We start from the raw sequence: 15,539 nt of genomic DNA on the forward strand, positions 1-15,539 counted from the left end.
CTGGTCTGCCCCTCCAGGCTGATAGGTGAGAAGTGAGGACTTGTCTTTCACTGGTTTATTCTTCCTGAGACCCCCTCAGAGAAGTGGAGAGACCCGTTTTCTTGAGTGAAAGAATGAGGACATTACACAATACAGTTCACAGGTCAGGAGAGATCTGAGCTGGCACCAGAGACTTGGAAACTACCTGCAGAGATGGCACTTGAGGTGAGTAGAGAGCTTAGGCCAAGTGCCCAGAGGGATGGCCATATTTAAGTGCCTGGCAGAGGCACCCCTTCCTGAATTCGGTTTCAAAGTGGGCACAGCCGTGTCCACTAGGAGTGGTGGCCATGAGTGGGGCAGGGTCAGAGAAGGCCTCGCTAAGGAACCTGGTCGCTGACTTTGGATTCTGGCTGGGAAGGTTGTGTGGGCTTCAGGCTGCAATGGGAGGAAAGGCTGGGGAGGGCTTTTCCCGACTCAGGAGGGACATGCCACCCTGGAAAACCAAGAAGTCTATTCAACCAACGGAGGTGTGCCTGGGGGTGGGGGGATTGGCCAGAGTGGAATTTATAGGGAGGCTGACTGCCAGGCAGTCTCCCCGGTCCCGCGGAGGTGGCCAGCAGACAGTGAGAAATGTGGGTCTGTGGCCAGAGGCGGCTGGACATTCCTACATGGCTGGCGTCTATCCACTGGTATTTCTGGAGGACAGTGCTCTGGGGAGGGGAGTGTCTGTATCAAGTACTCTTTGGGCCCAGCAGGCCTTGGTGTTTTCCTCGGATGGAAACAGAAGCTGGCTCAGCCCAGCTTGGGGGAGGGTCCCTGAAAAGAGGTCAGTCCTCCCTTCCTTCCTTTCTTTGTATTAAGGGCCAACTATGAGCCAGGCCCTGTGCCAAGTGCTGAAGATACCGCAATGGATAAGACAGCGAGGTTCCAGCCCTCAAGGAGACTGTGTTCCCGGATGCATTGGAACCTGAATTCTAGACTCTATCCTGCAGCCTCTGTTCTGAGAGAAATCATCTGTGCTGAACACAGGGAACAGATCATGCCAGACATGGCCCTAAATTTCACCTTTATTGGGGTATAATTGACACATCAAATTGTAGTTTATTTAACATGTACACCATGGTGGTTTGACATGCATATGCGTTGTGAAAAGATGCCCCCGTCTTGCTAATTAACACATTCATCACCCCACATACTTGTCTTTTCACTCTCTATACATCTCAGTGAAACAGTACAGGGTTTTCGGCAATAGTCTAATGTTTTACTTTAGAGCCTCTTATTCACCTTGTAGTTGAAGTGTGTGCCCTTTTACCAACCTTTCCCTATTTCCCCCACTTCCAGCCTCTGGCAACCAAGTCCCTACTCTCTGTTTCTATGAGTTTGACGTGTGTTTTTTTGTTGTTGTTTTCAAAGATTCTACATATGAGTGATACTATGCAGTATTTGTCTTTCTCTGCTGGCTTATTTCACTAAGAGGATATCTTTTCTTGATAACACCCTGACCATTTCCCAAAAAACTGTCTCTTCCAAGTGGTAGGATCTGAGGCCTTCGTGCTGTCTCCCCAAGCTCCTGCGAGGTATCCATCCCACCCCCTCCTCTCAGGATGTGAATAGGTAACCTTTATAGACCGACTTGGGTTTGTCGTAGACAGAATAATGGTTTCCCAAAGATGGTTATGTCTTAATCTGGAACCACTGAAATACATTAAGTTCTATAGCAAAGGAAATGCGGGTACTAATTAGCTGGCCTTAAAATAATGAGATTATCCTGGATTATCCTGGGGGGTCCAGTGTGACTACAAGGGCCTTACAAGCGGAGGGAATCATGGGCAGAGAAAACCAGAGAGACAGCATTGTGAGAAGGTGTTGGCCCAGTGTTGCTGGCTTTGAAGATGGAAGGTGACTGTAAGTCGAAGAATGCAGGCAGCCTCATAAGATGGAAAGGGCAAGGAAATGAATTCTCCCATAGGTTTCCAGAATGAACATTGACACCTTAATTTTAACCTAATGAGTTCCATTTTGTACTTCAAACCTCATACCAGATTCTTTACACCAGAATTATAAGATGATAAATTTGTGTTGCTATTAAGTCTGTGGCAATTTATTACAGTAGTACTAGAAAATGAATACCAGATTTATCTAGGTAAGTGGTTCTCAACCTTCTGGCCCTTTAAATACAGTTCCTCATGTTGTGACCCAACCATAAAATTATTTTCTTTCTTTTTTAAAAAAAATATATTTTATTGATTTTTTTACAGAGAGGAAGGGAGAGAGATAGAGAGTTAGAAACATCGATGAGAAAGAAACATCGATCAGCTGCCTCCTGCACATCTCCTATTGGAGATATGCCTGCAACCAAGGTACATGCCCTTGACCGGAATTGAATCTGGGACCTTTCAGTCCGCAGGCTGACGCTCTATCCACCGAGCCAAACCGGTTTCGGCCATAAAATTATTTTCGTTGCTACTTCATAACTGTAATGTTGCTACTGTTATAAATCGTCATGTAAATATCTGATATGCAGGATGGTCTTAGGCGACCCCTGTGAAAGGGTCGTTCGACCGCCAAAGGGGTCGCGACCCACAGGTTGAGAACCGCTGATCTAGGTTGTTCTTTTTAAAAAATTAAATGTATTGGTATAACATTGGTTAATGACATTATGTAGATTTCAGGTTTATGTTATAATATGACATCTATATATTCTATTGTGTGCTCACCACCCAAATTCTAGTCTTTCTGTCACCACCCACTTGACACCCTTATTCTCTTCTTCTTCCACCCCCCTTCCCCTTTGTTAACTTCCATTCTGTTGTCTATGTCTATGAATTTGTTTGTTTTTCTTGTTTGTTGCTTTTGAGTTTATATCCCATGGATGAAATCATATGTTTCTTGTCCTTTTCCATCTGACTTGTTTCACTTGGCATCATACTCTCAAGATTCATTCATGTTGTTATAAATGGCAATATTCCATCTTTTTTTTTTATAGCTAAGTAGTATTATTCCTGTGTGTGTGTGTGTGTGTGTATCTCCTCCCCATCTTTATCCAATTATCCGTCAAAGGACACTTAGGTTGTTTCCAAATCTTGGCTATTGTAAATAATGCTGTAAATGAACATAGTTTATTCCTTTTTATTGTTATATCCATTCTACTTTATGGATGTCCTAGAGTTTGTTTAACTATTCATCAATGAGGGACATTGGGGTTCTTTCTAGTATTTTGTTATTATGGATAAAACTGCTTTGAACATTTGTATGCAGGTTTTGTGTGAACATAAGTTTTTATTTCTCTAGGATAAATGTCTAAGAGTGCAATTACTGCGTAATGCATGTTTAGTTTTGTTAACAAATTGACAAAATGCTTTCCAGATTTGTTAATAAATTGCCCAAATGGGCTGTACCATTTTATATTCCCCCTCCAGCAATGTAGGAGAAATCTAGTTTCTCTGCATCCTTGTCAACATTTGGTGTTACTTCCAATTTATCTGTTATAATAAGTGCATAGTAATATCTTAAGGCTTTAATCTGAATTTCCCACGTGGCATGATGATGAACATCTTTTCATATGTTTATTTGCCATTTAGTGAAATATCTGTTTGTCTTTTTTCCATTTTCTAATTTTTTTTTTTACTGTTTTGAATTAAAAAATATATTCTAGATATAGGGTCTTTGCTGGATATGCATAATCATATACTTTGAAAAATTAATTTCAAATATGTAAGAAGAACGTGAATGCATTCTTCATCCCAAAATAGTAATATAAGATAAAGTTTAAACCCGCAAATCCTTTCCTATTCCACCATCCTCCCAGAGGTAACCGTTATTCTGTATTTGAGGTATAGCTATCTAGATATTTAAAAATAGTTTTCTCAAAATATACAAATTCATAAAATGCCTATAGTGTTGTTTTAGAAATATGTTTTACAAAATAGTTGTATTATCTGTATCACAGTGCAAAATGCATTTTTGACTCAAGAATATTTTAGGGATTTCTCCATGCCAGTGGTTTTCAACCTATTTCGTCTCATGGCACACATAAACTAATTACTAAAATTCTGCAGCACACCAAAAAATATACTTTTTGCCAATCTGACAAAAAAAGGTATAATTTTGACTCATTCACCGGATGACCATTGTTGACTGTTTTCATTTTTAAATTTGATAATCTAAGGGAAAAGAGGTCGGCGCCCTGACTAAACAGGCAGTTACTGCATGCTTTAAAAATCCGTGCCGCACACTGGTTGAAAAGTGCTTTCCTGTGCTGATAAACATCGTCAGTCTGTTTCTTTAAACTACTGTACAGTCAGTCAGTCACTGTATGACTATGACACATTCTGCTTAGTCACTCCTCTGTTCCTAGGCATCTAGGTCCTCTGGGAAACTGCTACAATGGACCACACCTTGTACGTGACTCTGCAATTGTTTCTTTAGAGCAGAGGTGGGGAACCGGCCACAGAGGCCCGAGAAATCCTTTTGTCTGGCCCTGCCAAGGCATTAGGGGTGAGTTAATTAAATGTCTGAGCAAATACAGCAGGCTAATTTTTAAGCTGATAATTTTGTATGGCTCACGAATGATGTTGTAAGTATCCAAATGGCCCTTGGCAGATAAAAAGTCCCACAGCCCTGCTTTAGAGAGACAGAAAAAGTAAACTTTGTGTATTAAGGTATGGGCTTTTTATATTTTAGTAGATCCTGCCAAAGCGCCCTCCAAGATGTGTGTTTTCCCATACAATGGCCAACAACCACATATATTTTGAATATAAGATCCACTATTTTGTCTTTCCATTGCCTACAACTGCAAAGAGGAGGACTGTTTGAGGTGGGCCTTGAGCAGGAGTGGGATTTAGACAAGTAGCTGGTGAGGGTAAGGTGGGCAGACCTTTCACACTTACTGTCTTCTGGGTCCCAGCTACATGCTTTCAGTTCATCTCTATTAGGAATAGTCATTGACCGGAGGAATCTAGGGAGATATGAAGACTAAATTCAATGCAGACTCTGGATTGGACTGTGAAACAGAAAAAGTTTCTGGAAAAACTGGTGAAAGTTAATGAAGTCTGTGGTTTAACTAATTGTCTTTTGTACAAATGTTCATTTATTAGTTGTGATCCTGATTGTGTTAACATTAGTAGTATATAGGAAAGATATATAGGAATTCTTTGCAACTTTTCTGTAAATCTAAAATTCTAACACAAAAACTTATTAAAAAAAATCTTAAACATGCACAATTATGTGAACTTCACGGCAGCCTGAGTATCTTCTATGTAATTGTGTGCGTGGGATACTTCTATTTCTGAGTCTCGACTAAACCTGAGCAATGATAACACTGTTATTTAGGAAATCTGGTGTTACACAAAAGAAGTCTCTAATTCAAATACACATTTGGATTCTGATTCAAACTATAATTTTTTTTGAGAAAACATCAGTAACTTGAATATAGATTGGGTATTAGAGAATATTAAAAATATTAATTTTGTTAGATGTGATGTTTATGAACAAAAATCATCTTGACCTATTGAAGGTGCATACTGAAGTATTTATTGGTGGAATGATGCAAGTATTTATGGTAAAGTGATATAATTCCTTGGAGTTACTTTAAAGTACTTTAGAAAAAAGTGGAGTTGGGGGAAAAAAGATGAAAACATTTGGGGAAATATTAATACTTATTGAAACTGGATGAAAGGTACACGGGGGGGGTCTATTATACTATTATTCTCTTCACTCTTATGAATAACTAAATTGTCTATAGTAACGAGCTATATAGATAACATTGCTCTACGGATGTGACTCAGACTCCCCACTTTTTAAATCTGGCAGGACTTTTTCACCTTGATAGCACTTCCTATGTTGCTTTACACTAGTCACAGAATCTGTCTCTCTTTTTCCTGGTTTGAAGGCTTCTTGTGCCTTTTTAAAATTTTTTTACTGTTATTATTATTATTTTTTAAATCTCTACCAATCCTATTCACTCCAACAAATGCTTGCTGAGTGTTAGCATGTGTGCCTGGCCTGTGCTACCAAGGGGCCATGACGGGGAAAGCAGACTGTAGCTAACGCATTGAAGTCACAGTCCAGAGGCACCGCAGGTATTAAGTACTTGCTATGTAAATGTCACTGCTGTGAAGAGTGTTATAGGGGAGACTCTGGTGTCGTGATAAAGACGAGTCCACAAGCAGAGCTGGCAGGTGATGTAACTGTCCGGGCTGCAGCCTGCAAGTCCTTCGCGCCCATGGAGGCGCTCCTTTCCGCAGAAGCCCGGACGTCAGCTCCCATACCTGCTCCTTTACCTTCCAATTAAACAAGCCTTGCCGACCTTTTTTTTTTTTTTTTTCGGTCCTCCCACACACTCTGCCCTTAGGAGCATTTTCTAACTGCTAGGTCCTAGGTGAAGCACCAAGCACTTCAGCTGTTTATGTTCCTTGGAGCTTTTGATAAAAGCCACCTTGTCCTTCTATTACATTAACCATGAAAGTGAATGACAGGTCTTTCAGCCTCTTAAACAGATGTTTAGTGCCCTGCCCGCCCTCTATCCCCAGAAACAGAGTTTCTTAAAGATCGAGAATGCAGGTGAGCTAACCTTCCTCCCCACCCGCTGGCCATGCATCTGCAGCCCACCACAGCTGCATGCAGGGCTGCTGGAGCCAAGGCTAGGAATAGGAAATTATTTTGCGGTTAAAAACGTATGGGATGAAGCTGCTGACCTGCCAGAGGACTGCTGCCTCTTTACTGAGGCCATGGAAAAGCACGCAAGGCCCGGCTTCACATTGGAGCTCTGCGCCTGGCTCCCCCGCCCTGCATCTGATCAATTAACAGCCAGGCCGTCCTGACAAACGGCCTCTTCCGTGCAAAGCAGCCTCTGCAAGCTCTCGGAAGACCATCATTGAGCAAGTGGCCGCAGCCTTGGGGAAACCAGGCCTTTCCCACCTTAGTATAGGCTGCTCCATAATTAATTCTCGTCTCCACTCTGCAGTGATCAAGAGCATAGACTTGGGGGCCAGACTACTTTGCTTCCAATTCCCGTTAATAATCACTACTACTAGCTTTGTAGCCCCGGGAAAGTTATCCAACTGCTCTCCATCTGCAAAACAGGGGTTAACGATAGCACCTACTTCATAGGGTTATGAAGTTTAAATGTATATATAGTATCTTGGTATATGATGCACTGTGAGCTTGGGGCCATTATTGTTAGGGTTGAAAATCATAGGAAGTAGGTCTAGCCTAGAGTAAGAACTAAACCTCATCTCTTACCTTCATTTTCTCTCCTAATGCATGTGGCTCGTAACTCATGTCCTTCACCGGACCTGTTGGATGCCCAGCAGTGCCCACAGTAGGTGGTCCATAAACATCTACTGAAAACTAAAGGTTTCTATTGACCTCTATTGATCTGCCACCTCTGACTGCCAAAGTATCTGCTAAAGGAGATTTCTAATACTTAAATGAACTGAATTTTGAAAGACTGTGCTCAATATTGGACCAATCGTTTCTAACCCACAGGCTGTTTGATAGTTAACAGGCCACTATTTCTCACCAGACCCCGAATGCGAGAGAGAATGGGCTGAGGCTTGGTGAAATGGTAACAGGGTGGTCACTCCAGCAACCATTTGGAAATTAAATAGTCTCAGGGGGAGGGGAGGCTTCTGTTTTGCACATGAATATGAAGCTGTCACTCTATTCATTCTACAGTTTAATGTATTCTAAAACTAATGCACAATTTTGTGAACTTCATGGCAGCCTGAGTATCTTCTATGTTATTGTGTGCGTGGGATTCTTCTATTTCTGAGCCTCGACTAAACCTGAGCAATGATAACACTGTTATTTAGGAAATCTGGTGTTACACAAAAGAAGTCTCTAAAACAGATAGCTCAAAAGATCTAGTTGTTTTCTAAATCTCCGGTATAGATACCCAGGGTCGATAAATCTGGATTTTACATGTCATATTGTAAACATCAAGTAACACCACAAACATTTTTAAAAAAGGAAGTTTATTGGTCTTTAAATGGCTCAAATTGCAAATAAAGCAACTGGGTAGTGGCATCAGCCTAAGACATGTGATGTGTCTGTCAGTTGGCTTCATAGCACCTCAGTACCCAGGAGAGGAAAGGTCTCAAAGCAAAGTCACAATGTTAGTGGTTAGGACCCCTGGTTAAATAAGACCACAATGAGTACACATGGAGAGCACAGGGCCCACAGGGCCGGTGTGACATTGGTACTTTAATTCTGACATGGCATAGCCTATGGAAAATACCAAATAAAAGATGTACATCTCAAACCCTTTCAGGACAAGTATTTAACATAACAAGCCAGGTGCAGTATCTAAAGAGCTGAGTTTCTAAAAAGCCTATGTTTGTTAACTTTACTTACACGTCTGTTACCTGGAATGCCTGAACTATTGAAATTAGGACTGAACAAAAAGAAAAACTCTGCGAATCAATTGTCTTAGCTCCGTTCCAAAAAATAAAAGAAAAATCTGACAGTGGTAGATTTCCCACTGAAATCATGTTCCTAAATAGCATGCTAGAATTCTTCCAGTGGGCACCCCACACAATGGTGACACAGGCCTAAGGTTTTACCTGTGTATGCTTGTTTCCTGCACTGTACTCAGGTTTGATTGCTTGATGTTAACTTTAAGGAAAATATAGCTAGTGTTCATTATGAACACAAACAGGAGACAATACACCTAATAACGCCCATATAGCCAAAATGTAATCTCATGAGTACATGTTTAAAAATTAACAGGTGGTGCCCTCCCGGGTGGCTCAGTTGGTCAGAGTGTCATCTTGTACACCACAAGGTTACAGGTTCGATTCCCAGTCAGGGCAATCGCATGGGAGGCAGCTGATGGATGTTTTTCTCTCACGCCGATGGTTCTCCCTCCCTCCCCCTTCCTCTAAAAATCAATAAAAACATATCCTGTGACGAAGATGAAAAAAAATTTAACAGGTGGCAAGCATGAGTATTTCCCCAAAGTTCTAGTGCAAAATGCATTAGTGCTACTGATGTTTTTCCTGTGACTGCTCCAAGGAGAAAAAACCTTAACATGCTTACCACTTGCAGAAAGAGATTTCCAGCGACTAGCTTCTTAAAGAAAAAGAGGGTTCACTAAAATGTAACTGGTGTTGAATCCGCATAGTCTAAAATTATCTTACAGGTATGTGCTGGCCCCTCGTTTTAAACTCCCGTATTGTTAATTAAAAGCATTCAGGAGCTCTGGAAGCTTACTTTGAAGAACCAGAGTATGGCACACATTTTAAATTTGAACAGACTCCCTAGCAGTTACTTCTCAAGAACCTTTGTATTCCTTACCAGGTGCAGTCTCTCTCTCCAGGACACACGGGGTAATGGCCCATGGCACCAAAGAGGACACACCCAGAATGATGTAACTGGGTATTTTTAGTTTCTAAATTAAGGCATATTTAAAAATGTCCATGTGCAAGTTTACACCACTCTTCTAGGTCAATCACCAGGTAATTAATGCAGGTTCACAGATAAATTACTCTCATAACTATATGCAACAATCATGCCAATAACTTTTCTTCTATATTTTGCATAATAATGGTTAAAAAAAGTGGTACAGTTTAACTATCGTTCACAATTGTCATTTTCAAGGCAGTAGGAGACCACAACATTTTAAAATGATATAAAATAGCTTTACCTCCCACTCTCCACCCCCAGCGCACCCCGTTAACAGTTCAGTAAAGACTGCCCTCAAAACACAAGCTCATACATTACATTCAGGATCGTGATAATGTAGGCAATTATGAAGTAAGTTGAACTTTGCTTCTTGTGAAGCCACATTAATTTCTTTGTAAAGCGAATCTGACTTTCAGTGCAGTTCCAATTCATGCTTTTAGTGATACATAACAATTTCCAAAATGGTAAAGTAATTTCAGTCAATTGAGCCTTCAATGGCAATGCTTATAAATTATATTTATTAGTATGGTCAAGATAAGAAAGGAGTTTGGGCTTTGATTATAAAATGCAGCATCTTTCTCTGATTCTCTTGGCTAAACTTTTCCTTTTTTTTTTTCCATTCTTTTCTTTGCTATCTTCCATCTTTCTGGCTCGAATTTCCCTCATTAAATCAAAAAATACCTAGAAAGAAGAAAAGAAGGTAAATAAAGCAAACAGATAGTATGAGCTTGGTACTTCTCAGAATCACAGCAGTAACCCTTGGACATAATATAAGAAAAAAATATTTAAGGGCTGTTTGGGGAGCATAGGGAGAGGAAAACTAAAGTCTACTTCTCTACGTATATTGGAAAAATGTAAAAATTGGGAAATTTTCTGAATTATACTTTTTGGTAAAAATGTTCACATAATATAACCCGGTCTTTCCATTCCAATTTTTAAGATAAAAGTGATGACAGCTTCGAAGATAAAACTCATCTGAATTATGAAAAAGCTTAATTATAGAACACTTTGCAGATCTAAAAAGAATGTGGTACATCTATATACAATGCCATGGAAAGAACTATAAGCCCTATCCATTGTACAATTTAAAAAACAAACCACAGAAATTGTCTATCATCATATACAGAAATGCTATACATATAATATATAAACACACGATACATTTATATACTAAGTACTGTAAAAACCCTACTTATACGGGGGAAAACAAGCAAACACACTCTCCCTTAGACTCTGTATGCTGGCCTATAAATGCAAGCAAACGCCTGGAAAGATACATACACGTTGGCAGCGGTTACCTACAGGAAGGGGAGGGAAGTAGAATCTGGGTGAAGAGTGACTCACTTTTTCCTCATACTTCTCCCTCCAAATTATGAATTTTTTTTTCACAATAAGCATATTGTATAAGCAATATACAATGAAAAAACAAACAAAATAATATTAAAAAGCCAAAGCCTTTAGCTAGAAGGGTAGTAAGAAGGTCATCAGATGAACCTGGCACCCAGTCAGTACACAAGCAGGTATGTCGGACGGTCCTCTAAATCTGGGTAATTCCTCTGTGATAGGCATAGCCTCCTGGAACAGGCAGGCTCTAGCTCAGGGGTCCTCAAACTACGGCCCGCGGGCCACATGCAAATACAAATATTGTATTTGTTCCCGTTTTGTTTTTTTTACTTCAAAATAAGATATGTGCAGGGTGCATAGGAATTTGTCCATAGTTTTTTTTTAAACTATAGTCCGGCCCTCCAACGGTCTGAGGGACAGTGAACTGGCCCCCTGTTTAAAAAGTTTGAGGACCTCTGCTCTAGCTTAACAACTCTGATGGTCATGAAGCTTTTTCACAAGGTGGATTCACTGATGGATTTAAATCTGCCTCTCTGAAGCATCTACCCAATGGTCCATTTGGAAACCAGATGAGGACAGGCATTTTGTAGGGAGATAGTATCTGTTTTCTGTGACAAAACATGATACTTTTCCACCTGATAGACCGTATGGTTTAGAGAAGTGGCTGGCATCCACGGCTTGGGAGCTACAGGTGGCTCTTTGGCCCCTTGAGTGTGGCTCTTCCACAAAATACCACGCGCGGGCGTGCACGTACAGCACGATTGAAACTTCATGGACCATGCACAGAAGTCGGTTTTCGGCCTGGGCGAGTCTATTTTGAAGAAGTGGCGTTAGAAGAAGTGGGGGGTGTCGGGTGGTCGGGTCGCGGGATACACAGCACAGGTGGGGTGGGACGACGCGCACACGCACGATTCACGCACGAGTTGAGGATGGGAGAGTTGGAAGGGGTCGACCTCAGCGAACGTACCTCAATCATACTGAGGATGTTTTTAGCAAAGGCCAGCTTAGGAGTACCCTAATTAGGTTAATAACAATGTAGCTACCTATATAGTTTAAGTTTAAAAAATGTGGCTCTCAAAAGAAATTTCAATCGTTGTACTGTTGATATTTGGCTCTGTTGACTAATGAGTTTGCTGACCACTGGTTTAGAGTATGTTCTACAACCTGCTCAAAACATCAGTGAGGAGAAAACAAAGTATATATACACTAATGCTATGATAATGTGCAATACTGCCTTTCAAAACCCCAAACGTACAACCTTAAAACATATTTTCATTAATACTTTAAAAAACATTGGCCATAACTTTAGAGAAAACTTGTATACTGAGTAGAAATTTTATAGCATTCATTTTGTACAGATATCTTGGATCTATAGGAATCTGACCATGTGACTAAAAAAACTTTAATCAGCTTGATATAGTAATGACACTGTCTTAAGACCTACAGTCCGCGAACAAAAAAAATTGCTAATGTTTTTAACCTTCTGAATTCTGGATCAGGGCTGTTCCTCAGGCAGTGGGCTTCAGTAGTCCAGTCTGCACCATCTGGGAGACAACCAGTATGCAAACTCTCAGGTTCCACCCTGAACCAAAGCAATCAAAATCTCTGGGGAGTAAGACCCAGGAATCTGTGTCTTTAAAAAATACCTATTTTTATTGATTTCAGAAAGAAAGGGAGAGGGGGAGAGAGAAACATAAATGATGAGAGAGCATCATTGATCGGGTGCCCCCTGCACACCCCCTACTGGGGATCGAGCCTGCAACCTGGGCTTGTGCCCTTGACCAGAATCGAATCAGGGACCCTTCAGTCTGCAGGCTAACACTCTATCCACTGAGCCAAACCAGCTAGGGAGAAATCTGTGTTTATCAAGCACTTGGTGGGGTCTAGATGGTTGGCGGCTGAAAAAGGCTCCCCCACCCCGGCTCTAAGCACCTGTGTTGCCTCAGCCCAACAGGCAGTTTTCCTAAATACTGAAGACAATCGCTGGCAGCAGGATGAAATGCACCCGGGAAGGCTCCTAGAAACAAGGTAGCGTGTTCCTCACTTGGTTTCCAGGAAAGACCAGTCTGAACAAAGTGGGACTATAAGGAAAGAGGGTAGGCGGTTTCCCTTTCCACTCAGGGCAAAACAGAGGTTGAGGATGGGGAGTAGAGTTATACAGAGATTTAAAAATCCTCTAATCTAGGGCTCTTTCACTTTTGAGAACTTAAATGGGGAGACAGGTGTCAGCTCTGTGGACTGCTACAATTCCTTCTAAATCATCCAGCCACCAATCAAGAAAAGAAAGGGGAGGGGAAAAAAGGGCAAGCATTCAAGCCAGGAATCCCAGCAGTGCAACAACAAAAATGTACGTTTGCTATGGTGTCTCCTGTTGTAATGTCTCTTGGAAACCAAGGGACAAAGTGAAGTAAGAAATCCCTAACATGTTGCACTTGAGCATTCAGGGCTGACAAAAAAAATCAACACATATTAAATTGTGATTTTAAAGTCTCAGAATTTCTGGACAAAATGGAGCAGAGTTAAATCAAATCAACCTATTTTTAACATGCAGTACAGCGAGCCACCTTTACCTTGTCAACATTAGCTCGTGTTTTAGCAGATGTTTCCACATAGTTCACATTCCACTGATCAGCTCTGGTTTTCGCCTCTTCTACAGAAACCTGCCTTTTATCTTCTAAATCTGATTTGTTACCAACCAGCAGAAATGGAACATTCTCATCTTCTTTTACTCTTAAAATCTGCTCCCTGGATGAGAGAAAATGAGAAAGAAACATTAACATTACCTGTACTTGTTAAAATAGCTAAAATACCACCTGCTTTTGGCACTTATTTGTTTCTGCATAATAACAATCAGCTCATTTATTCCATAGTAGGAAATGTGCAGCACTTCTTCCTTATTCTACCATCAACCATTTGAGTTACACATTCAGTTAACTGAAAAAGGAAAAATACCCCAAGGAAGACAGTATAAAATATGGCAGATGAGGTACGAAATAAAAGTATCAAATGCAAGTTCCCCCTGAGTGCTTTCCAGAATTCCACTGAGGATACATGACCTTTTGTCATCCTATCTCCTCAGATTCCACTTGGCTAGGACAGTTCTCAGACCTTCTTTGTTTTTGATGACCGTCACAGTTTTGAAGAGTGCTGGTTAGGTAATTTGTAGAGAAATATCTATTATGATTTGTCTGATGCTTTTCGCATGATTAAACTGGGGTCATGGGATTTTGGAGGAGGACACAAATGGAGAGAATGCCATTCTTATCACACCATATCAAAGATCCAACTAAGTATTTTTAAAGCCCCACACATGCTGGAAATATCTGGAAGTCAGCTCTTTAGTATAGATTTTGCATTTAGAGATGAGTTTCCAGCTTTGAAAGTGCCACCAATTTTAAAGATAGCACTGCCCTTCCTAGTCATGCAACTCTGAATGCAGCCCCCCTTTTTTTGCCTCAGTTTTCTCATTTGTAAAGTAGGACTCCAATAATATCTTCCTTATACAACTGCTGTGAGAATTAAACATAAAGTGCTTAGCACACAGTAAATATTCAGGAAATGCTAGCTACTCTTATGGATTATTATTAATCCATTGGAGAAAGATGTTTTCTTATAAAATCAACAAACAAGAGAAATTTGTGAGACAGGTTTACTAGCTTACTATCTTACAGATGCCTCTCCTTTGAAATCAAGAGACATTGAAACTATAGAAATGTAAATACTTTAGACTAAGAGAAAATCAGAAAATTAAGGGATTAGAACAGGGGTCCTCAAACTACGGCCCTTGGGCCACATGCAAATACAAATATTGTATTTGTTCCCGTTTTGTTTTTTTACTTCAAAATAAGATATGTGCAGTGTGCATAGGAATTTGTTCACAGTTTTTTTTTTAAACTAGAGTCCGGCCCTCCAACGGTCTGAGAGACAGTGAACTGGCCCCTGTTGAAAAAGTTTGAGGACCCCTGGATTAGAGTGACAGATCAGCAGGTGCATCTGATTTTGTAGGACTCTTACCGTGACGTTTCACAGTATCAATCTGTCCTGGTTTATTTCCAGGTTAGTTTATTTTGTGGCTCTTAGCATCTGCTAAATGATGCCACCACCTCCACTGCTGCTAACATTCTGAGTGCTCACAATGCAGCAGGTGCTTTAAATGTTTTAAGTGCTTCCCATTTATTATCTGATTTAATCCTCACCCCTAACTACAGATAATACTAGTATTATCATCCCACTACAGGTAAGGAAAATGAGGCACAGAGAACTTATGTAATTTGCCTAGTCACAGTTAAGTATAAGTAAGATATGAGTTTGAGAAATCTAACTCCAGAGCACACACACAACTTCAACACTAGATACTAGGGGGCCTCCCCATAATGGAATGTCTAACGGAACAAACCCTGTTCAAAAGGTTTAGTTCCCAAAAGTTAGTCATCACAAGAGACCCCTACCTCTGATATGGAATGAACACCAAGGTGTCCACTGGGCATTATGGTGAGGGTCTCCACGTTACAGGACATTTCCCCTGCATGGCAAAGTTACAAACTGGCAGAGGGAAACCTCTTTATTCTAGTTATAGTCATCAGAGCCAACCTGTGGGAGAAGATGAGGTAAAAGAAAGGTGGGAGAAAAGTGTTGATCATATGAAGACATTTACCTTTCTGAGAAAATGTTTTCAATTAGTTGTTTCAACTGAGGGTTAGGATCGATACTAACAAGGTAACTAGTGATACAATATGATGTCATAAAATACTTTAATTACATAGTTTAAAAACAATGCCTTACATAAAAAATTTTAATATATTAAAAAATAC

General features: G+C 40.5%; 1 protein-coding gene across 1 annotated transcript in view; it reads right to left on the reverse strand.

The window, feature by feature from the left end:
- Window positions 1–9,874: 9,874 nt before the first annotated feature.
- The window catches only part of RALA (v-ral simian leukemia viral oncogene homolog A (ras related)), an 18,769-nt gene continuing 13,104 nt past the window's right edge, over window positions 9,875–15,539 (reverse strand). Inside the window, exons 3-4 of the mRNA XM_006760805.2 lie at window positions 13,299–13,473; window positions 9,875–10,065 (exon numbers count right to left, since the gene is read on the reverse strand). Of these exons, the coding sequence (XP_006760868.1) occupies window positions 9,943–10,065; window positions 13,299–13,473 (298 nt within the window). The 3' untranslated portion in view covers window positions 9,875–9,942. The remainder of the gene's footprint in view (window positions 10,066–13,298; window positions 13,474–15,539) is intronic.

This window comes from Myotis davidii, unplaced genomic scaffold (genome assembly GCF_000327345.1).
Source record: "Myotis davidii unplaced genomic scaffold, ASM32734v1 scaffold2457, whole genome shotgun sequence".
In the NCBI taxonomy this organism is placed as follows: domain Eukaryota; kingdom Metazoa; phylum Chordata; class Mammalia; order Chiroptera; family Vespertilionidae; genus Myotis; species Myotis davidii.